Source organism: Misgurnus anguillicaudatus, chromosome 22 (genome assembly GCF_027580225.2).
Source record: "Misgurnus anguillicaudatus chromosome 22, ASM2758022v2, whole genome shotgun sequence".
Taxonomy (NCBI): Eukaryota; Metazoa; Chordata; class Actinopteri; order Cypriniformes; family Cobitidae; genus Misgurnus; species Misgurnus anguillicaudatus.
This window is the reverse complement of record NC_073358.2, coordinates 26,236,940-26,260,805: the sequence shown is the minus strand read 5'-3', so window position 1 is coordinate 26,260,805 and position 23,866 is coordinate 26,236,940. Positions and strand designations below refer to the sequence as shown.

At 36.0% G+C, this 23,866-nt stretch overlaps 3 protein-coding genes across 4 annotated transcripts in view; all 3 read left to right on the top strand.

Moving 5' to 3' along the window:
- Positions 1-7,743, top strand: part of fras1 (Fraser extracellular matrix complex subunit 1) — a 271,538-nt gene extending 263,795 nt beyond the window's left edge. The window contains exons 66-74 of the mRNA XM_073861042.1: positions 201-415; positions 794-944; positions 1,743-1,850; positions 1,980-2,139; positions 2,233-2,349; positions 3,794-3,960; positions 4,042-4,247; positions 5,373-5,519; positions 5,768-7,743. Coding sequence (XP_073717143.1) covers positions 201-415; positions 794-944; positions 1,743-1,850; positions 1,980-2,139; positions 2,233-2,349; positions 3,794-3,960; positions 4,042-4,247; positions 5,373-5,519; positions 5,768-6,343 — 1,847 coding nt within the window. The 3' untranslated portion in view covers positions 6,344-7,743. The remainder of the gene's footprint in view (positions 1-200; positions 416-793; positions 945-1,742; positions 1,851-1,979; positions 2,140-2,232; positions 2,350-3,793; positions 3,961-4,041; positions 4,248-5,372; positions 5,520-5,767) is intronic.
- A 2,037-nt stretch (positions 7,744-9,780) lies between these two features.
- On the top strand, positions 9,781-16,588 carry LOC129440499 (annexin A3-like). 2 transcript variants are annotated; one of them, XM_073861044.1, is made up of 15 exons: positions 9,781-9,875; positions 10,221-10,247; positions 10,335-10,373; positions 10,453-10,540; positions 10,617-10,711; positions 10,802-10,915; positions 11,040-11,130; positions 11,225-11,304; positions 11,392-11,448; positions 14,456-14,549; positions 14,633-14,728; positions 14,816-14,874; positions 14,972-15,094; positions 15,909-16,001; positions 16,145-16,588. In XM_073861044.1, the coding sequence occupies exons 2-14, from the start codon at positions 10,233-10,235 to the stop codon at positions 15,963-15,965; spliced, it is 1,008 nt and encodes a 335-aa protein (XP_073717145.1). In that variant the 5' UTR covers positions 9,781-9,875; positions 10,221-10,232; the 3' UTR covers positions 15,966-16,001; positions 16,145-16,588. The 2 variants fall into 2 exon arrangements, with proteins under 2 accessions (XP_073717145.1, XP_055055859.1); XM_055199884.2 differs by having other exon boundaries at positions 15,909-16,588.
- Positions 16,589-17,591: 1,003 nt separating this feature from the next.
- On the top strand, positions 17,592-21,172 carry anxa3a (annexin A3a). The gene is made up of 14 exons (XM_073861043.1): positions 17,592-17,713; positions 18,116-18,142; positions 18,224-18,262; positions 18,354-18,441; positions 18,570-18,664; positions 18,752-18,865; positions 18,965-19,055; positions 19,144-19,223; positions 19,318-19,374; positions 19,534-19,627; positions 19,724-19,819; positions 19,915-19,973; positions 20,067-20,189; positions 20,474-21,172. Exons 2-14 carry the CDS (start codon positions 18,128-18,130, stop codon positions 20,528-20,530), a joined length of 1,008 nt encoding a protein of 335 aa, XP_073717144.1. The 5' UTR covers positions 17,592-17,713; positions 18,116-18,127; the 3' UTR covers positions 20,531-21,172.
- Positions 21,173-23,866: the final 2,694 nt, after the last annotated feature.

Genomic DNA, 23,866 nt, shown 5'->3' with positions numbered 1-23,866 from the left:
TGTAAGTTTAACTGAGTAACTTTAACTGTGATGCCCCATTAGCTCATAATACGATTATGTGACTTTAGCCTGGATTTCACATGTAGAATCAAAATTACAATCATATAGACAGTCACTACGCAGATGAATTTCGTTATACTTTCTATCCAGCTATTCTCGTAAAAACATGCAATAATTTTCTGTTTCTTATTAACTCCCAGAAACTGGTTTCCTGGATGATGCGTCTTACGACAGCATATCCCTGGGTCCCGGATACGACCGTCCGTACCAATTCAACCCCAATGTGCGAGAACCCAGAACCATTCAGCTATACAAGCATCTCAATCTGAAAAGCTGTATATGGACATTTGATGCGTATTATGACATGACAGAGCTGATCGATGTATGTGGAGGATCAGTTACTGCCGACTTTCAGGTTTGTTATTCACCTGCTTTTGTTATTTTTGGATGCCACATCATTTGCATCTCATTTCAGTATTTAAACTGACTAAATCTGTATAAATATTCGGTAACACTTTATAATAAGGGTCGAGAAATCATAATGAACTAATACCTTATGACGAGTTGAGGCTGTACTAATCATTAACAAATAACATGTTTAAATATAACATGACTGATGACTCAGCACATGAATTCATTGTTATCCAATACATTAAAAACGCTGATTCATGGACCCTTATTATAAAGAGGAACCAAATAGGCTTATCTATCTATACTAAGTTTGGTGTGGCTCTTTAGTCTTTAGTATAATCCATACAGCAAGTACAACATGTGTGACTTTGTGTTTATGCAGGTCAGAGACTCGGCTCAGTCATTCCTGACAGTGCAGGTGCCGCTCTATGTATCTTACATCTATGTCACTGCTCCTCGTGGATGGGCCTCTTTGGAGCACCACACAGAGATGGAGTTCTCCTTTTTCTATGACACGGTCTTATGGAGAACAGGTACGTATGTGGCTTAATCGACAAACCCAAGGCGAATTCAAATGTTTTATTTCAGTGGACATCGCCTGATGTCGTCATCAAATGTGTCATGAGTGTGGAGGACAGAACCCAAGTGCAGACAGCTCTCAATCAACAATCAAAAAGACTTTTATTATATAACAGAGACACCCTCGAGGGGGTAAACAAGGCAAGAATATAAATGACATAAAACAAGACAGGACCCATGACGGTGTCAAACGTGACACATACACACAATGATCGGACACAGGACATCACACACAATGGCTTTAAATAGAGTAGAACTAAACTAGGGAACAAGGACACACAGGTAAAGGGCGTAAACTAATAATGAATAATTAACAAGGAAATGAGGGGGCGGGGTCAGACTTAAGGCAGGAAAGCACAAGGTACACAAAACATAAACACAGGCCACGTGACTCTCCACACAAGACAAGACAAAAGTGAGGGCTGCCATGACCCTGTCACATGAAACACATAAAGACATACTGGGCTGACAGGATCATGACAACTATGGGTTAAGTCAAGTCAAAAATGTTATTGTGCTTTTTTTTACAATGTTTTTTTACATTGTTTCAAAGCTTTGCATGACAAAGATAAAGACAATTATTTAATATTTAAATTATTAAATATAATATAATATATAGAGAATAGAATATATAGCATTATTGCAAACTTTATTGTCCGCATAAATATATTATAATCCAATAAAACAGTTTAGACTTTGTGATTATTTCATTGATGATGTTAACCAAATGCAAATAAACGCCTTTACTGCAGGGATTCAGACAGACAGCGTTCTTTCAGCTAGACTGCAGATCATTCGTATCTTCATTCGGGATGATGGACGACTTGTGATCGAGTTCAAAACCCACGCCAAGTTCAGGGGTCTGGATTACAATATTTTTTCTTATTTTATTGTTTTGGTAACCTGATGTTTATGTATACTGAAGCCTTACTTTCCACGCATGATTTTTCGGCTTGTAAGCGTGTTACGACACATTCATCTCCCTCCAGGCCAATTTGTCCCTGAACATCACACGCTTCCTGGACAGAAGTCTCATCTGATGGCTCCAGATCATTTGGGAGGCATCGAATTTGACTTGCAGTTGGTGTGGAGTGCACAGTCATTCGATTCCCCATATCAGCTCTGGAGAGCAACAAGCTCCTACAGCAGGTATATAAGTCAAATAAAATCTAATGTTATCACATTCAAGAAAGTGTATATTAACTTCATGCGACTGACAGTGTGGTTTGTGTTGTGCTCCAGGAAAGATTACTCTGGGGAGTACACAGTCTTCCTCATTCCCTGCACGGTGCAGCCGACCCAGGCATGGGTTGACTCGGGGGACAAGCCTCTCTCCTGCACGGCTCATGCTCCAGAGAAGTATGTCACCATGGTGCCTTTACATTGATAAGTCTCTTAAGACTTTAGTGTTAAAGATGTTTTGTTATGGCGAGCTCAGCTTAGTCAGTAGTCGACAATTGCTCTGTTTCAAAACCTAGTGAATGGCCTGTTCACTTGTTAAAAGGATAGTTCGCCCAAATATCATAATTTACTCACGCTCATGTTGTTTTAAACCTGTATTAGTTTCTTTATTCTGTTTATCACAAAAGAAGATATTTTGATAAATGATGGTAACCCATCACCCATTGACTTTCATAGTAGTGAAGTAAGTAACACCATTTCCAGACGAGTCATTTAAATCCTTGAAAGTTTGTGAATCTGGGGGAAAAAATTCAAGGCCCTGGGAAGTTTTTGAAAATGTACATACATAGATACAGGTCATTGAAAGTGCTTGAATATATTTTATGCAAGTTTTCTGGAAAAAAAAATCCATATTATTCCCTGTGTAGTGTAGGATAATATCATAACAATTCTAGACTTTTACGCACACGTGCTAAATTGTTCACTTTAAATGCTTATATCTTCTGTATGCGAATGTTGATTCATACCAAAATGCTTTTTTGCATAGTTTTGTTTGAACAGGAAAACTTCTCAGGTTACGTATGTAACTGTTGTTGCCTGAGAAGGGAACGAGAGGCTGCACCTCTCTTGCCATACTTCCTGCGTCCCTGTAACGCCGTCTTCGGCAATATTTCAGATAGCAATATACTTCCTGAATCCCGCGTCACCCTGTCTTTGTTGTTAAGCCTCACCATTGGATGAATTCGATATACACATTCAGACGCACGGAGGCATCCCCAAAGTGTCACCGCAGCGACGCAGCGCGAGTTCCCTCTAAAGGGAACTGTAACAATGTATCTTTAAAGGTAACACGATGTTACCTTGCTCTCACTTGAAATGTGTCCCCACATTTAGTCCTTTGAATTTGAGGGTATTGGACCTGGGAAGTCCTTGAAAGGTCCTTGAATTTGAAGTTAACTAAGGTGTGAGAACCATGTTAATTGCTTTATATAATCTCAGCAGGCATTTATGAGCACTATTTATTTTCATACAGTACAACACAGTTTAGCTATACTATGATGTACACTACATCCTGAGCTGGTGCACTTCCAACATAGAGTCATGTTGCTTATGCAGCATACTAATTTACCAAATTATAATGCTGCACAGCCTGCAATCTTTGAGATTTCAATACCAGAATGCATTGCGATAAGCCTAGTGTAAAAACAAATCCATGTTGGATACAAGCGAAATGTCTATGTAGCAGACAAACAGCGAGGCAGCTCACTGCATAGTTAATAACACTGTCATCCACTTTTAGTGGACTTGTTATACAGGTTTTGTCAGACGCATGCTGTTCGTTCAAGTCATCGAGAGTATTCTGCAACTTAAAACGGCTTTTAACTTGTCTCTCAATCGATAGATTCCTGCTGCCTATTGCCTTCCAGCAAACCAATCGTCCTGTTCCTGTAGTCTACTCACTGAATACTGAGTTCCAGCTTTGTAATAATGAGAAAGTCTTTCTAATGGATCCTGCTACTGCAGAGATGTCCGTGGCTGAGATGGACTATAAAGGAGCTTTTTCTATGGGTAAATCTAAAGCAAATCATAACACAAAAAGTAGATTTTATAGCCATCATTTACATGTATTCATTGTTTGATATTACACAGGTCAAACGCTCTATGGACGAGTACTGTGGAATCCAGACCAGAACTTGAATTCAGCCTATAAGCTGCAGCTGGAGAAGGTGTACCTGTGTACTGGGCGGGACGGATACGTGCCCTTCTTCGACCCGACGGGCACCCTGTACAACGAGGGCCCTCAGTACGGCTGCATTCAACCAAACAAGCACCTTAAACACAGGTTCCTGCTTCTGGTGGGTCTCTGAACAAGTTCAGCTGGTCTGGATTAGTCCAACTGGTCTAACTAGACTTAACGCTTGGCGTGGTCATGTTTTGGCTGATCGTTAGAAATGTCGTTGTGGGTGGAAATGTTTAAGGAGTGTTTTGTAGATTAAGCATGTTTAGATCGTTTAAACTGACTGATCTACATCTGTTAGACAGCTACAGTCATTTTTGACAGAGTATCACGCAACATGACTATACTTAAAATAAAAACATATCAATTATTTTATTGTATTTTTTACATTTAAAGGGAGAATTTACCCCAAAATAAAAATTCAAATCATGTAGTTACAAACCTGTATAAATGTCTTTGTTCTGCTGATCACAAAGGAAGATATTTGTAATCAAGCAGAAAACAAAAGCACCATTGACTTCCATAATAGGGAAAAATACTACTAGTCAGTGGTGCTCAAAAATGGTTTGGTTACACACAACAAAGAAATGTATCAGTGGCGGCTCGTGTCTGCTCTTCCAAGGGGCGTAAAACTAAAGTAAAACTTCAAAATATGTGTTCGGAGTGTCATGTGTGTTGCCCGGATTTTCAAAATATGTTTTTGTTGCGTCATGTGAACCATGTGCATCACGTGTTTTGTCAAAATAAGTGCCTGCTGCACACGCGGCAAAACCGTTTATGATAAAAGAGACGCTCACGTTCACAAAATACACGCAAGACACTCCCTTAACAGTAAACTCTGATTAAGCGTGACTTTATGCGAGTATCTGGTAAATGCAAGCGTCTCTTTTATCATAAACTCTTTAGACACGTCTGCAGAAGGCACTTTTTTTGACAAGACACATGATGCACATAGGTTCACTCGATGCGCCGAACACATATTTTGAAATTACGAACCACACACATGACGGATTACATACATGTTGTGACGACCTTCGCATCATGCGCCCTCGAAAAAAGAAGTCACCTCCTGCTACTGAAATTTATTTGTAAAATTTGTTTGTAATAACATGAGGTCGAGTAAATTATGACAGAATTTTTATTTTTGCGTGAACTGTCCATTTAAATGTAAAAAATACCATAAAATAAATCCGCAATAATTAATAAAAAATTAACAATGTGACAATTTAAATTCACCTGACAGGACCGAAAGCAGCCTGATGTTTGTGACCGCTACTTCCATGACGTTCCCTTCGAGGCCAACTTTGCATCTGATATTCCCGATCTCCAGTCCATGTCTTTGACTCCAGGCGTGGATGGCTTTACAATGAAAGTTGATGCCCTTTATAAGGTCAGTAGCTGCAGCATTCACCCAACAAGTTAACCTTCTCTTTGACACAAACTAATTCCTGGCAATGTCAGTGCCAAAACTGTTCAAGAGCGAAATGCCTTGATCTGTTTGCTTAGGAAAAGATGCCAAGCTAACAGTCTGCCATGGCTGTAGGGATCTTGGCTGAAGAACAAAAGCTCTTTGTTGTTTTTATAAAAAAAATCCCTCAGCTTATTTGGTGCGTGGTTTTTGTATTTATTTTCCTGTAGGTCGAGGCAGGGCACCAGTGGTACCTCCAGGTGATCTATGTTATCGGACCCGAGTCCATATCCGCTCCCAGAATCAAACGCTCTGTGACCTATGAGCTGAGTCGAAGTCGCAGAGATCTGGTGGATCGTTCCGGTCGCCTGACGTTGGATGAATCTCTAATCTACGACAACGAAGGTGACCAGGTGAAAAATGGAACCAACATGAAGACCCTAAAGCTCGAGATGGAACCGTCGGGTACCTTCAACCCTCAGATGGGAGGATCCATTGGGGGTGGCGTGGCAGCGATGGTCCTACTTTTTTTGCTTCTTCTAGCTTTCTGTCTGGTAGTGAGGAAGTGCCGTAGGGTTGTGAAAAAGAGGCCTGCAAAGGCAGTGGACGATTATCCTCTAAACACCAAGGTGGAAGTTTGTATCGAACGTCTGGAGAAGAACCTTAACAGCAAGCACTGCTCCGTACGGAACGTCAACCTCCTCAACAAGAATCCTGAGACTTACAAGGTCAATGGCGTGAAGGTCAAACAAGTCAATCTGGAGGTCAAACTCCACAACAACCTGAACGACGGCACTGAAGTCTGACCTTCTTAATGGCGTATTTAATGAGGAAAAACAATTTAAAAGAAAGCATTTTCTATGAATATTTGTAATAATAATGTTGTTAATGTATTTTTGTATGACCATGAGTGAAAAAGGGAAAGTGCGCTTGCCAGCTATGCAGTGTAAATCATTTCACAACTGAGCTACCTCAATAAGAAACATAAAACAACAAATGAACAGCACATAATAGTGTCTTAAAAGCTTATTTTCCATCTTAGTTTGAAATCGTTGTGTATGAATATCAATATACTACAGCTCGGTGGTAGCTCAGCCTCTTTGTTTCTCTTTATACAAATAGAGAGTTTGTATCACTGCGCCTGCTATTTTACCATGCCAGTAAAAATAAATAAAAGTATTAACGGAAGGATGAGTGCCAATGCTTTGGACTTGGTAAGTGGTGTAAATATATGTTTATTAAGTGCAATTACCTGATGACCTGGTCATCGCTGTGTTTCGATGCGCTGCGTCATTGTGAAATTTACTTTAGGCCTGATCACCGGTGTGCCATGCAGATATTTGTCAAGTGCGATTTATTTAATTCCAAATCCGAATAGACTGCCCAAAGTGATGCATTGGTTTAGTTTATGTTGTTAATACATGCTTGTAGTCGTTAACTGATCAGTTGAACTGTATAGCCACTACTGATTACTATTATAGATTTACTGCCAGTGTGGTCTCACCACTGAATTGCTGTAAAACACTGGACAACAAAATGTATTCTTTTATCTTCTGAGTGATGTTATGTACTGATGTAACCGAACACTACCAAAAATCTTGACATGTTTTTTTTAACCTCATAAAATTGCACATGCAGATTGTTTCACTATTACAATATTATTCACATCATGTTATCTTACATTATTTGTATTATTGTCTTGTATTAATGTCACATCATGTATTTGTTTTATTTTATTGGCTATATCATTTTTACAGTTGTTCTGTAATCTTGTCGTTGTTACATGGTGCTGATGTGATCACAGATCTTTTGACCAGCACCCAGAATTTTTACAGTACTGGGTGTAGGGTTGGAAATGTTATGATTATAAATTCATAGTCAGTATTTATAATTTTTTTTTCATTTTATTTCTTTCTCTTAGTTACTCCCTCGCTTACTTTGGATCTCATTTTATCAATTACTGTGGAGTGCCTATTAAACAGAGGAACAATTTGGAGACAAATGTATTGGTGCTATCATATATGGTGACATAATTAACATGATGCCTGTATTTGTGCCTTTTTTTTTAGCAATAAAACGAATAAATTAAGCTTTTTGTGGGGTCTATTGTGATCAGATTTAATGTGTTTAATAAATGTTCATCTTTCTCAGTGCAAAATTAATTCATTCAACATGTGATTGTTGTGTGTTGTGTGTTATATTGAGACATATTAAGGCCGTGAAGGTTAACACACCACTGATCTTCTCGCGATTAATCGCATACAAAATATATATATATATATATATATATATATATATATATATATATATATATATATATATATATATATATATATTTTACTAGTGCTGGGCAAAGATTAATCGCGATTAATCGCATACAAAATAAAAGTGATTTTTTTGCATAATATATGTGCGTGTACTGTGTCTAATTATTATGTATATTTAACCACACACACATTCAGATATTCATATCAGAATTGTTTTATTTATATATCATTTTTTTATTTATATTTAATATAGATTATATAAAAATATAAATAAATATATATAAACATGTAAATGTTTCTTAAATACATACATGAATGTGTGTGTGTATATATTTATACATAATAATAAGACACAGCACACACTCATATACCAATAATCACTTTTATTTTGTATGCGATTAATCACGATTAATCTTTGCCCAGCACTAATATTTACACACACACACACACTGTAAAAAAATACTTTGCTGCCTTAAATTTTTTTGTTAAATCAACTCAGATTTACAAGTCATGTCAACAGAGATGAGTTGCTACAACTTATAAAATATAGTTGAGAAAAGTCAACTTAATTTTATAAGTTATAACAACTCACCTGTAGTTATAACAACTAATTTCTAGTCAAAATAAATAAAAGTAAGTTGAAATGACTTGTAAATCAGAGTTGATTCAACAAAAAGCAACAAAGTATTTTTTACAGTGTGTATATATATATATGTATATATATATATATATATATATATATATATATATATATATATATATATATATATATATATATATATATATATATATATATATCCTAAGGGTTTTTTCCTTCTAGGACTTTTTTCCCTCCTGGCTAAAAAATGCGGCAGGTTTTTCTCCTAGGGTTTTTTTCAACCCTGGGGAGTCAGCTGACATTGGCTTAACTTAGCTTAACTTACATCATTAACACGCTTGCTTGTAAAGTTAATTCATAGCCGCTGTGATTTGCTACTTATGTTGTCTGTCGAATTGTCTGTGTTTCCCCGCAACATGATCTCACAAAGTTCCGTGGGATAGTCACGGAATTTTTTGCTCATTTTTCCGTGACATTCTCACGGATCTCCGCATATTTCCGTGGCCCTGCCACGGACTTTCTTTTCCGTGGCATTCTCACGGATTGGTTACTCAACTGCTTTTTCCTATTTTCAAACCATTGTCGCTTCGGTTTATAGGGTTAGATTTGGTGCTTGCATTACTTTGTCACTGTAAGTATTGGTTTATACAATTTTTTCTGATGTATTCTTTTATATTTTCTAAACTTTAATCAATTGTCACCTGGCATTGGGGTTAGAGTTGGGTTTGGGTAGGGATGTCATTTTATGTAAATCTAACCCTAAACCGAAGCGACAATGGTTTGAAAATAGGAAAAAGCAGTTGAGTAACCAATCCGTGAGAATGCCACGGAAAAGAAAGTCCGTGGCAGGGCCACGGAAATATGCGGAGATCCGTGAGAATGTCACGGAAAAATTAGCAAAAAATTCCGTGACTATGCCACGGAAATTCGTGAGATCAGGTTGTTCCCCCTGCTTCTATTAATGTAAAGCTGCTTTGAAACAATTACCAATTGTGAAAGCGCTATATAAATAAAATTTAATTGAATTGAATTATAGTATGAAGCAGCATTTTAGTGGCAATAGTGACAATATCACTATGTTTATTGGATTTCAAATGAATGTAATGCGTACCTATATATAGCTCACTTGGCACAACATTATGTTGACAATATAAAGCTCATGGGTGCGATCCCAGGAACACACACATATTGATAAAATATCAAGTTTAAATGCACTGTAAGTCACTTTGAGAAGGTGTCTGCCAAATAAATGCAAAAAAATTAAATGAGCCTTTAAATTTTTTTTTTTACAGAATAAGAGTGCATGTTTTTCTAAGTAATAAATTCATAGCACTGCTTTAGGGAGAGGCTCAGAAGGAATGTGTGTCTTTGGTGAAAGCAAGATTACATATAACACACGCCCCAATTGTGCTCAGGTGAGTTGCAGGTGATCCTGGAAACAGGCCACATCGGATATTAAGCAGTATAGCAAAGGTAAGAGCATTTGAAAAGTTGACAAAAACGTGTGCTGTTGTTGTTTTTTTTGTGAAAATTGGTTTAGTTAACATAACATAGTAAAAATACAATCGATAGGTTGCAGAATTTAGAAATGGATAAAGTATATGTTGTTAGGTATTTGCTGCATTAATCTTGTAGCCGCAGTCAGCAAAGAGGTCATAAAAATACAATATAGATATAGATATAGATATTGTACAAAGAAATCTTTAAACTGTGTTATATAAATAGTAATTGTATAAAAACATACAATAATTGTATGCATATTGTTGTCTACAGTACTGTATTATTAATACTTAATGTTTTATGTTTATCACATTGTAGAATTCTTCAAAAATGGCACATGTGTGGGTGAGTAAAGCCATATTCACTTAAGTGAATACTCATGAAGTGTATCTGTGATATTGTTATCTAAGATTTAGTTACATTGTATTGCAGGACGACCTCGATGGTATGTTAAGAGCTCCCTTGCCAGGGGTAAATAAGTTTATATCATTTCCATACTTCATATAGCATTTTCCAAAACTTTTATATGACTTCTTTGCTTAATGTTCAGGTCGGGGACAGAGGCACCATCAAACCCGTAGCTAACTTCAATGTTAATGAAGATGTTGCCGCTCTGCAAAAAGCAATTAAGGGTTTTGGTATGTAACATTTAGATAATAAAGTGTATTAGTGTATTATTAGTGTATCACTGATGCTGGTTTCTTCAATTACCAGGAACAAATGAGAAGACTCTGATTGATATTCTGACCCACAGAAGTAGCAGTCAAAAACAGGCCATTGCTAGAGCATATCAAGAAACTACAAAAAAGGTCAAATCTTGCGTATGGTCATTTAGATGTGTTTGTGTGCACAGTACATGATGTTGAAAATCTAATTTGTTTGTCTTGTTGTGTTTATAGGTGCTTGTTAATGACCTGAAGGGTGATACCCATGGTAAGTTTGAAGATGTGATTGTTAGGCTCGCATACCAGCCTGCAGTCAATGATGCTAAGGATATAATTAAGGCAACAAAAGTAAGTTAGTTTATTTTCAGTATTTACACTAATAAAAGTTTATATTCAGTGTACAATGTTCTAAATGGCAAAATTTACCATTGTTTGTGGTTTTTTATTAATACCTTAATGAATTTCTTTCCAGGGGGCTGGAACCGACAACAGCATCCTGATAGAAATATTAGCCTCAAGGACAAATAAACAAATCAGAGATTTGTCTGCAGCTTATGCTGAGGGTGAGCTATAGGGAAAATTATGTGTCTATATCATTATAACAGACAAAGGCTAACTAGAAAAATACTAAATGCTATCATCATTTCTGCCCAATAGAAATGAAGAAAACGCTGGTACAGATGCTAAATCATGAAGTTTCAGGGAAATTTGGCAAAGCCATTATTTTGCTTGCTGAGGTGATTATATTCACTTGTATGTCAATTGTAATGAATGTAAGTGAAATCTTATCAGTTGCCTAATTTTGACTTGTTTCTCACTGTAAGCCTGCTAGAGATGAGAGCACCAGTGTGAATGCAGGCCAGGCTAAAGAGGATGCACAGGTAAAGAGAACTCATTGCAATGTTTCTCTTTTTTTAGACAAATGTTTATTATTATTATTTTATTTACCAGCCTTTTAAGCTAAATGTATCTGTTTTAGATTATATTTGTCCATATTCATATTAAATAAAAAAGAATGTCTTGTTCTATTCATAAATATTTCAGTAAAACTTTTTAACAAGATTATTACATCAAAAGGTCAATATTATTTTAACCAATCACAATGCAGACATATTGTAGAGCAGTCACCAACCCTGTTCCTGGAGAGAGAGTTCACCTTCAACCCCAATCAAACACACCTAAACCTGCTAATCAAGCTTTTCACGGCTATGATTCATTGAATTTAATAATTTTTTTAAGGTAAGTGGTTGCAATCAATTTATTTAAGCTACATTTAAACAAAAGTTTTATATTTTATTTTACGTTACTAATCTTTTTTGTTTAAATGTAGCTTAAATAAATTGATTGCAACCACTTACCTTAAAAAAATTGATTAAATTCAATGAATCATTTTTTTTCAGTGTAGAAATGAGAGACAAGTGTGCTGATGCGGGTTGGATCTAAAGGAGGGCAAATCTTCAGGCACAGGGTTGGTGACCACTGCTACGGACAAACAGCTTGTCATTTGTTGTGAGACACTTTGGTCATTCAAAAATCTCATTTCATTATTACACTTGCAACAATCAGTGCAGTACAATTAGCAAATCCAATGCTGATATTTCCTACAGACACACTAAATCAATACAGTAAATTACATTCAAATGTCTTTTTACAGAGAATGCATGTTAATGTCAGAAAACTAAGTTGTTAGATAATATAACTTATAGTGTTTTGACTTATAGTGAAGTCCTTTTGTGTAGGGGTGTGTGTCATCTCTTCATAGATGTTGTGTCATCTGTAGTCTGCATTCAGCTGGTGTATGTTGTCTGTAGTTGCCATATAAATAAAAGTTGATTTATTTCACGAATTCCATTCAAAAAGTGAAACTTGTATATTGTGTTCGTTCATTACACATAGACTGATATGTTCAAATGTTTATTGCTTTTGGTTTTGATGATTATAACTGACAACGAAGGAAAATCCCAAATTCAGTATCTCAGTCAATTAGAATATTACTTAAGACCAATCTTGGCCAACTGAGAGGTATATGAACATGAAAAGTATGAACATGTACAGCACTCAATACTTAGTTGGGGCTCCATTTTCCTAAATTACTGCAGTGTCATGGAGTCAATCAGTATGTGGCACTGCTCAGGTGTTATGAGAGCCCAGGTTGCTCTGATAGTGGCCTTCAGCTCTTCTGCATTGTTGGGTCTGACATATCGCATCTTCCTCTTCACAATACCTCATAGATTTTCTACGGGGTTAAGGTCAGGCAAGTTTGCTGGCCAATTAAGAACAGGGATACCATGGTCCTTAAACCAGGTACTGGTAGCTTTGGCACTGTGTACAGATGCCAAGTCCTGTTGGAAAATGAAATCTGCATCTCCATAAAGTTGGTTAGCAGCAGGAAGCATGAAGTGCTTCCCGGTATACGGCTGCGTTGACCTTGGACCTCAGAAAACACAGTGGATCAACACCAGCAGATGACATGGCAGCCCAAACCATCACTGACTTTGGAAACTTTACACTGGATCTCAAGCAACTTGTATTGTGTGCCTCTCCTCTCTTCATCTAGACTCTGGGACCCTGATTTCCAAAGGAAATCCAAAATGTAATTTCATCACAGAACACAACTTTGGACCACTCAGCAGCAATCCAGTCCTCTTTGTCTTTAGCTCAGGCGTGACGCTGTCTGTTGTTCAAGAGTGGCTTGACACAAGGACTGCGACAACTGTAACTCATGTCTTGCATACGTCTGTGCATAGTAGTTCTTGAAGCACTGACTCCAGCTGCAGTCTACTCTTGCAGTGAATCTTCCCCACATTTTTGAATGGGTTTTGTTTCACAATCCTTTCCAGGTTGTGACTATCCCTATTGCTTGTACACTTTTTTTCTACTACTTCTTTTCCTTCCATTCGCCTCTCTATTAATGTGCTTGGACACAGAGCTCTGTGAACAGCCAGCCTTTTTTGCAATGACCTTTGGTATCTTACCCTCCTTGTGCAAGGTGTCAATTGTCATCTTTTGGACAACTGTTAAGTCAGCAGTCTTCACCATTATTGTGTAGCCTACAGTACTAGACTAAGAGACCATTTAAAGGCCTTTGCAGGTGTTTTGAGTTATCTGATTAGAGTGTGGCACCAGGTGTCTTCTATATTGAACCAGAAATTTGGGATTTTCCTTAGGCCTAGTCCACACGGACACGGGTATTTTTATAGCCGTGAGTTTTTTCACGCAGTTCGGCCGTTCGTCCACCCGAAACCGCAGTATCAGGGCACTGTAACCGAGCATATTTGAAAACCCCGGTCAGGGTGAGCTTTTTAAGAAACCCTGGTTACAGTGGTTTCGTGTAGAGAGTTTTTTGCCTTGCGACGTCAGAGTGTGCGCCGTTATCCACTGTGTTTGACGTCAAGATTGTGCGCCACTGACTGCTTTGTTGATGATTCTGTGCAATGGCGGACGTATCTTGCTAATAATAACTGTTCTAACAGGGCTTCTAACATGTATACAGATAGATGCTCAGTTATCTCACTATATTGCAGAACACGATTTGGGTTATATCCCCGCCTGCCGGTGTGGCATGCTCTTGACAGTGCTTGATAGCGTGCTTTTGCTTTATCGTGTGGATGGATATTTCATTTAAACCTAGCATGTGTGGACAATATTTTTTTTTTGGGAAAACTCCGATTATAAATACAAACCTGTGTCCGTGTGGACTAGGCCTTGGTTGTCAGTTATAATAATCAAGGTTGGAAGAAATAAACATTTGAAATAATATCAGTCTGTGTGTAATGAATGAATATAATATACAACATACTTTTTGAATGGAATTAATGAAACAAATAAACTTTTTGATGATATTTTAATTACATGACCAGCATTGTATGTGCATTGTTTCCTCTATAGGCACTCTATAATGCAGGAGAGAAGAGGTTGGGAACTGATGAGTCCAAGTTTATCGAGATCCTCTGTAAAAGGAGCATCCCTCAACTGAGACAAAGTACAAACACAATAATCAAACTAAACACGGATTGATAAAATTGCAGATGTGTTTCAAATTGAACTTTAAACCTACCATTGCAGCATTAGTGGAATACAAAAACATCAGTGGGAAGACTTTGCAAAAGAGCATTGAGAAGGAAATGTCTGGAAACCTGGAAGAGTTGCTGGTTACCATTGGTATTGTTTTGTTTTAATTATTAAAAAATAGGTACAATGCTGGTGTTCTAAATTTGCTCCAAATTTTATTTCTTTTTTTCTTCACAGTGAAATGTGTTATGAACACTCCAGCATACTTTGCTGAAAAACTCCATAAAAGCATGAAGGTACAAATAAAAAAATATGGCTCTCCATAGTTGTTTATAACTTAATATAACCCATCCTGTATAACTCGTCCTCATGCTTTACATCTGTAACCTTCAGGGAATAGGCACAGATGAAGACACTCTGACCAGGATAATGGTCAGTCGTGCAGAAGTTGACATGATGGACATCAAAGCTGAATACAAAAAGCTCTATCAGCGTCCACTCGGCAAGGCAATAAGTGTAAGTTTTCTTCCCTGATATTCACCCATGCAGCTTTGCATGGTTCTCAGATGAATTTAAAGCAGGTATGGAAATTGGACGTCCTGAGCATGGTTTCTTGATTGTTTATTCAGATATGTTTTTAGGGCTGAACCCATGGCTATAGCACTCTAGAAACAGATGGTGCTGGGTGGCACCGGAGGTGGTTCTTGGCTTGTAATCAGGAAAGAGGAACCATTTCATTATGAGGGCCATATATCACCACTATAGCACCACATATGGTTTTACATAGTAGCACCTTATGGTTCTTCACAGGTGTTACACAGGTACTTCATTGGTGCTATATAGCAAGTAGTTCCTCTTTCCTGATTACAAGCCAGGAGCCACTTTTGGGGCTATTTAGCACCATTTGGTTTTTAGAGTGGGGTAAGAGGTGGGAATCATTTTTTTGGGTAGGGACCAAGAGCAATACGCAGCCCATAATGTCAAGCTGTAGCCCTTACTTGAATGCTTATCCACAATCTCAAGACATCATGGTTTTAACAAATCATGTGTTGTCACTATAAACTGTATAATCACAGCTAGAAATGAGGGATTTACTTCCTTTTGACTTAGTCAGTTCTTCATACCTGACAATGACAACAGACTCATTTCTCATCTCTGTCATTACCGTCCTCTGGAAATGATGCTCCTATCTGTGATGCAACATTTTATGCAAATGAAACTCATGTATTTGTGGTATTAGATGACTTGCTTGAGTTTGACTTTCTGATCTTCTATGTTCTTAGTCTCAGTCTCAGTAACTGTGGGGGAATTTTATTTTGCTTTATTTCAGTCGGATGTGTCTGGAAACTATGAAGACTGCTTAATGATGATTTGTGGAGGAGACTAGTACAGGAAACTACCTGCTGCTTATATCCTAAACAGGTCTGTCAAAGATCTGTGGTCTGTCACGATGTAGTCATGTTGCTTTATTATTTGTATGCTGTTAACTCCTTAATTACTTTTAATATTTTCTTTCATATATTTTTATAATAGTAGTAGCTTTTTTGGGGAAATGTTTACTTGATGATTAAATGGGTGATGGTAAAACCCAAGAAGGTACAGAATATGAAGGGTAATTCATATTGATTTGTGAGTAATTTCTAAATCATAAATCTGTGTTGGTAAATGGACCGGGAACGACTGGATAGTAATAGAAATGACTTTAACAGTTACTAAGCTACATTAGAAAAATAATTTAGACTTTAGACTGTATTTTGCAAAATGCAAAAATATTTAATACAAAAGAAAGTACAGTTTTGACATATTATATTTTGAGAGGAACTGTGTCCTTACATTATATGTAGTATCAACAGTGTTATTGGGCTTTGTTTAAAATAATATAGCCAAATTATTTAAACCACTTTTTCTTATTGGTCTAAACGTCATTTTGTTATTCTTTCCATGTCTGTTTCTGCCTCTGTCATTGGCCAATATGTTTTCTTTTAACTGCACTGATAAAATGTCATGAATAAAAAAGTATTGTGTGAAATTTCTCGTCTGTAGTGGTCTGTTTGTTTTATAACAAGATGTTCTTGGATGGTTCCCGTGTAATCTGTTTACTGCATTTTTCCCTTTATACCCTTAAAGGGAGTCTCCAGAGTACTTATAATGTGAAGTTTAAGCTTAAAATACCATATAAATAATTTATTAATTGCCACTTTGTAAGTGTAAGCAAAAATGTGCCGTTTTTGGGTGTATCCTTTAAAATGCAAATAATCAGATCTCTGCACTAGCAGTGGCCTGGTTGGATACTGCAAATTAGTGGTGGTATTATGCCCTTCTGACATCACAAGGGGAGCCAAATTTCAATAACCTATATTTTCATATGTTTGCAGAGAATGATTTACCAAAACTAAGTTACTGGGTTGATCTTGTTCACATAGTCTAGGCTGATAGAAGCACTGGGGACCCAATTATAACACTTAAACATGGGCAAAGTCAGATTTTCATGTTATTTCCCCTTTTAAATGGACAATCTATAGGTTATGATTTCATTTTGTACATGTTCTGCAGTTGAGCACAATTTTATTATAATGTTATTTTACATATAAGCTAACCATAGACAACAACGCATGATATCTTGGATTAAAAAACGTGGCTGGTGTGAAACTCGAAAAAGCCATTAATATTTAAAACTTTATGTAGATAACAATATACTGGTCTCAGCTTGGGATCATGAGGCACCTGCTTGTTATAAACCAGTATTTAACCAAAGGAGGGCGCTATATTTTCACAAACTAAGTAACAAGCAATATGTTGACAACACAAAGGTCATGGGTGTGATCCTAGGAACATACATACAGTATTGATAAAATATCCGGCTTAAATGCACTTGTAAGTCGCTTCGGGAAAGTGACTGCCAAAGAAACGTACACAAATTTGAAATGTTTATAGAGAATAAAAGTGCATGTTTAATTGAAATACATTCATACACACTGCTTTGGATGCTTATCTAGGGAGAGGCTCAGAAGGAATGCATGTCTTTTGTCTTTTGTGAATGTAAGATCACTTAAAACACACACCCTGATTGTTCTCAGGTGCGTTGCAGGTAAAACCGGAGACAGGTCACATCAAATATTAAACTGTTGAGCAAAGGTAAGCGCATTTAAAAAGTTGACAAAACATTTGATGTGTTGTTTTTAAAAATTGGTTTAGTTAACACAACTTAGTAAATACAATTTTACATTTTAGAAATAGTTAAAGTATTTCTTGTTAGGAACAGTTTTTGCTTTGTACTGTAGCCTCAGTCAGGAAAGGACTTACTATAACAAAACGATATATATTGTATGAAGAAATCTTGTAATTAAATGATTAAAAAAGCATAGTGTTTCCAAACTTAAATAATTGACTATAGAGTTTTTTTAAATATGCTTTTACCATTTTTACTTTGTCTTTTCTCTGAAATTGTCTGGTACTTTGACCTTGATCTACAGTATTGTATTTCTGAAAATTCCACTTATTAGTAATCAACATTTTTTTGTGTTTATCACGCTGTAGAATTCTTCAAAAATGGCACATGTGTGGGTGAGTAAAGCCCTGTTCACTGAAGTGAATAGTCATGAAGTGTAATATTGTTATCTAAGATTTAATTGCATTTTATTGCAGGACGACCTTGAAAGTATGTTAAGAGCTCCTTTGCCAGGGGTAAATAACTAAGATATAATAAATAATTAATAAGTCCATTTAGGTTTATATCCTTCCCATACTTTAAATTACTTCATTGCTTATTGTTCAGACAGGGGAGAGAGGCACCATTAAAGCCAAAGCTAACTTCAATGTTAATGAAGATGTTGCGGCTCTCCGCAAAGCAATTCAGGGCATGGGTATGTAAAATCTTAGCTTAGTCTTATGGTCCTGTTGTGACATTTAACTAATATGTGATTTTAAGAAAGTAAAATTTCTGTTTTATATTTCATGAAGCATTACTGAAATTGGTTTCTTCAATTACCAGGAACAAATGAGAAGTCTCTGATTGAAATACTGACCCAGAGAAGTAGCAGTCAAAAACAGGCTATTGCTAGAGCATATCAAGAAGCCACAAAAAAGGTAAAATCTTGCGTATGGTCATTTGAATGTGTTTGTGTGTGCACACAATGTTGAAAATCGAATTTGTTTGTCTTGTTGTGTTTTTAGGTGCTTGTTAATGACCTGAAGGGTGATACCCATGGCAAGTTTGAAGATTTGATTGTTAGGCTCGCATCCCAGCCTGCAGTCAATGATGCTAAGGATATAATTAAGGCAACAAAAGTAAGTTAGTTTATTTTCAGAATTTATACAATGTTCTAACTGGCAAAATTTACCATTGTTTGTGGTTTTGTATTAATACCTTCATGAATTTCTTTCCAGGGGGCTGGAACCGACAACAGCATCCTGATAGAAATATTAGCCTCAAGGACAAATAAACAAATCAGAGATTTGTCTGCAGCTTATGCTGAGGGTGAGCTATAGGGAATAATGAATCTATATCATTTTAAAGGACAAAAGCTAACTAGCAAAATACTAATGTCATCATTCCTTCCCAATAGAAATGAAGAAAACGCTGGTACAGATGCTAAATCATGAAGTTTCAGGGAAATTAGGCAAAGCCCTTATTTTGCTTGCTGAGGTGATTATATTCACTTGTATGTCAGTTTTCTGCAATGAATGTAACTAAAATCTGATCAGTTGTCTAATTTTATGAACTTGTCTCTCACTTTAAGCCTGCTAGAGATGAGAGCACCAGTGTGAATGCAGGCCAGGCTAAAGAGGATGCACAGGTAAAGAGAACTCTTGCAATGGGTCTCTTTTGGAGCATGTTGTAGTCTTTAGTTGCCGTATAAATAAACATATTAAAAACATTTTTGTAAAGCATATAATATTTATGAGTTTTGCATGATAATGTAGTAATATAAGTATGTTTATTGTTCCCTCTATAGGCACTCTATAATGCAGGAGAGAAGAAGTTGGGAACTGATGAGTCCAAGTTTATCGAGATCCTCTGTAAAAGGAGCATCCCTCAACTGAGACAAAGTACACACACATTTATCTAACTAAACAAGGATTCACATAAAAATGTACAAAATTGCAAGATTGTGTTTTAAATTTAACTTTAATGTCCCATTGCAGCATTAGTGGAATACAAAAACATCAGTGGGAAGACTCTGCAGAAGAGCATTGAGAAGGAGATGTCTGGAGACCTGGAAGAGTTGCTGGTCACCATTGGTATTGTTTTGTTTTAATTATAAGAAATAGGCACAATGCCGGTGTTCTAAATTTGCTACAAAGTTTATTTTAACAAAGCCCTTTTTTCTTCACAGTGAAATGTGTTATGAACACTCCAGCATACTTTGCTGAAAAACTCCATAAAAGCATGAAGGTACAAATAAATATATTTGTTCATTGTTGTGTATAACATAATATAACCCATCCTTTATAACTTGTCCTCGTGCTTTAAATCTGTAACCTTCAGGGAGCAGGCACAGATGAAGACACTCTGACCAGGTTAATGGTCAGCCGTGCAGAAGTTGACATGATGGACATCAAAGCTGAATACAAAAAGCTCTATCAGCGTCCACTCGGCAAGGAAATAAGTGTACGTTTTTTTAACTGATCTTAAATTTATTTGTTTATTTGCTCTATGGGTAGTCAGTTCTTCATACCTGACAATGACAACACTCATTTCTCACCTCTGTCATCACTATCCCCTGTCCTCAGGAAATGATGCTCCGATCTGTGATGCAACATTTTATGAAAATGAAACTGATTTATTTGTGTTTATAGATGACTTGCTTGAGTTTGACTTGCTTGAGACTGATCTGCTATGTTCTTAGTCTCAGTGATTATAACTGTGGATGATTTTGCTCTGCTTCATTTCAGTCGGATGTGTCTGGAAACTATGAAGACTGCTTAATGATGATTTGTGGAGCAGACTAGTACAGGAAACTACCTGCTGCTTATATCCTAAACAGGTCTGTCAAAAATCTGTGGTCTGTCACAATGTAGTCTTGTTGCTTAATTATTTGTATGCTGTTAACCCCTTAATTACTTAAAATCTTTTTTTTGTTGTTGATTAAATAGTTGTCAGCTTTTTTGGGAAATATATAATATATGTTTATTTCAGATGGGTGATGGTATAACCCAAGAAGGAACAGTATATGGTTCTTCATATTGATTTGTGAGTAATTTTTAAAAATCATAACCAACATAAATCTGTGTTGGTAAATGGACCGGGGACGACTGGACAGTAATGGAAATGACTTTAACGGTTACTAAGCTATATTAGAAAAACGATTTAGACTTTAAACTGTATTTTGCAAACTGCAAATATATTTAATACAAAAGAAAGTACAGTTTTTACATATTATATTGTGAGATGAACTTTGTCCTTACAATGTAAAGACCTTTGTCCTTACATTATGTGTACTTTATCAACAGGGTTGTACATGTTGTCTAGGCTTTGTTTAAAATAATATGTTAAAATAATTTAAGCCACTTTTTCTTATTGGTCTAAATGTCATTTTGTTATTATTTCCATGTCTGTTTCTTTCTCTGCCATTAAATTTTATTTGGCCATTAGGTTTTCTTTCTGGTCTGTTTTATAACAAGATGTTCTAATGGTTCCTGTGTGATTTGTTTACTGCAATTTTTCCTTTATGGGGCTTTTTATTGTATATTTGCTTTTAACTGAAATTTTGAATACATTGTAACTGTAAAACAAATGCTGCATGCAAGTTTAATCAAATTAGTAAATTGAACCTACTATTTTAACTACACTGTAAAATCAAATAGTATATCTTACATTAAAAATGCTAGTATGTTTACTTGTTTTTAACTAAAATGTTGCGTTTACTTAAAATTGCTTATTGTTGTTTAAATGTTAAAATATAAAATTCACACAACTGAAGCAATTTAAGTAAAATGACACAAAATATCCAAGACGTTCTATTGAGCATGCGCATTTGATCTCAATTCCCCTCCACACCTGTCTCTAAATGGACACTTACCACAAAATGTATCACATTAAAGGTGCAGTGTGTAAATTTTAGCGGCATCTAGTGGTGAGGTTGCGAATTGCAACCAACGGCTTAGTCCACTGCTCACCCCTTGCTTTTGAAACACATAGAGAAGCTGTCACCGGACAAAAATGTCATCGTCGGAGACAACTTAGTAAAAAAAATGTCCGTTAAGGGCTTCTGTAGAAAAATGGCGGCACAAAATGGCGACTTCCATGTAAGGGGACCCTCTTTATATGTAGATAAAAAGGTCTCGTTCTAAGGTAATAAACACATAACGGTTCATTTGAAGTCACCATTTTCGTGATTACTGTTGCCTTTAGTTAGACATTTGTCCCTACATTCACTGAACTAACTCTCCTCTTTTAGCAATTGCAACAGTGTTTTAATAAAACCATTTGTTCATTGCTTGATGTAGGAGGTAAGCCTGTCAGATCATCTGGGGTTAATTTAAAAATTATATTGTACCAAGTTGTTAATTAAACATTTGTTTATAAATAAATGGTAAAGAAAATAAAACACATAAAAATGCTGCTCATGTGCCACTTTTCCAAAATAACACTGCTGTAAAGCTTTAAGGTGTTTTATTGATGCTTAAATGAGGCATCATGATTTCTGATACAAATCTCAATGATGGTGAAGATAAATGGTAAGAAAGTTGCACAATTTTGTCAAGTTGCAATGCATGATAGGAGCTATGAATGAGTTTAAAAAAAGATCTGATTAGTAAGTTAACCTTAATTTTCCTTTTAAGTTTGCTTTGGGAAAATAAGGGCAATCGGTTTCCTTTGTTTTTTCAATTAAACTGAACATGTTAGAATTATGAGTTGACATAACTTATAAAACAAGTTGAAATTATCAAACTTAATGTGTTAAGTAAAACAAAAACTTATGTTGATATGACTTTTTTTTTACAATACAGCTAACTTAATTTTTATTAAGTTGGCCTAATGTAGGCCTGTATATTTACCCTACTGTGGTGTAAAAGTAAAAAATAGATCCGAAAGTTGAAACAACACATTAAATATAAGAAACCCATCCAATTTAAATGTAAATTTTGATGCTCAATAATTATGCAAAATCAATATGCAAAATAAAATAGGTTTACAGTCGCATGACAAACCATGGGCAGCATAAATCATAACTGTCTGCACAGATAAATCAAGACACTTTTGTGTCAAATATTGCACAGTGTCGAGTCATCTGTTTAGGGAGTTAATGCTGATGAAATTTAGAATAAGGGGAGTTTATCTGTATTGAGTGAAGAGAGATGCCTGAGGGAACAATACATCTTCATTAATCCCAAGTAATGATGCCAAGACTGTCATTCAGTCCTCTATCTCTCCATCGACCTACATCTGTAGCGATTATCACATAGCTGTCACATTTATAGAGACAGTAAATGCATCCACAAAACATGACGCTTTTCTTCCCTGGATATTTTAAATGGACAATTTAAATAGGTCATGATTTTTTTTGTACATGTTCTGCAGTTGAGCACAATTTTATTATTATGTTATTTTACATATACTATTTAAAGGGATAGTTCACTTTAAATTGAAAATTCTGTCATAATTTACTTACCCTCGTGTTGTTCTAAACCTGTATGATTTTTTTTTCTGATGAACACAAAAAAGACATTTTGAGAAATGATGGTAACACACAGCAGTAAGTGACCATTGACTTCCATAGTAGGAAAAAAATATTTTGGAAGTATTGTGATAAATGACTAAGAAAATATTTTGATAAATGATAGTAAGCACACAGTTGACGGTACCCATTAAATTCCATCATTTTTTTTATTCCTACTATGGAAGTCTATGGTCACTTACTGCTGTGTGTTTACCATCATTTCTGTAAATATTTTTTTGTGTTCATCAGAAAAAAGAAATTAATACAGGTTTAGAACAACATGAGGATAAGTAAATGATGACAGAATTTTCATTTTAAAATGAACTATTCCTTTAACCATAGATAAACAACGTATAACATATTGGACTAAAAAATGTAACTGTTGTGAAAGTCGAAAGAGCCATTAATATTTAAAACTTTATACTGTAGATAAACAATATATTGTTATATTCTCAGCCTGGGATCATAAGATACCTGCTCCTTATAAATCTGTATTTAACCAGAGGAGGGCGCTACATTTTCACAAACTAAGTAACAAAGGCACATGAGTAACAACCGTCTGCCTGAATCGTTGTCATCACGTGACTGCCTCTATTTTACGTAATTCTACCAACGCATTATGCTG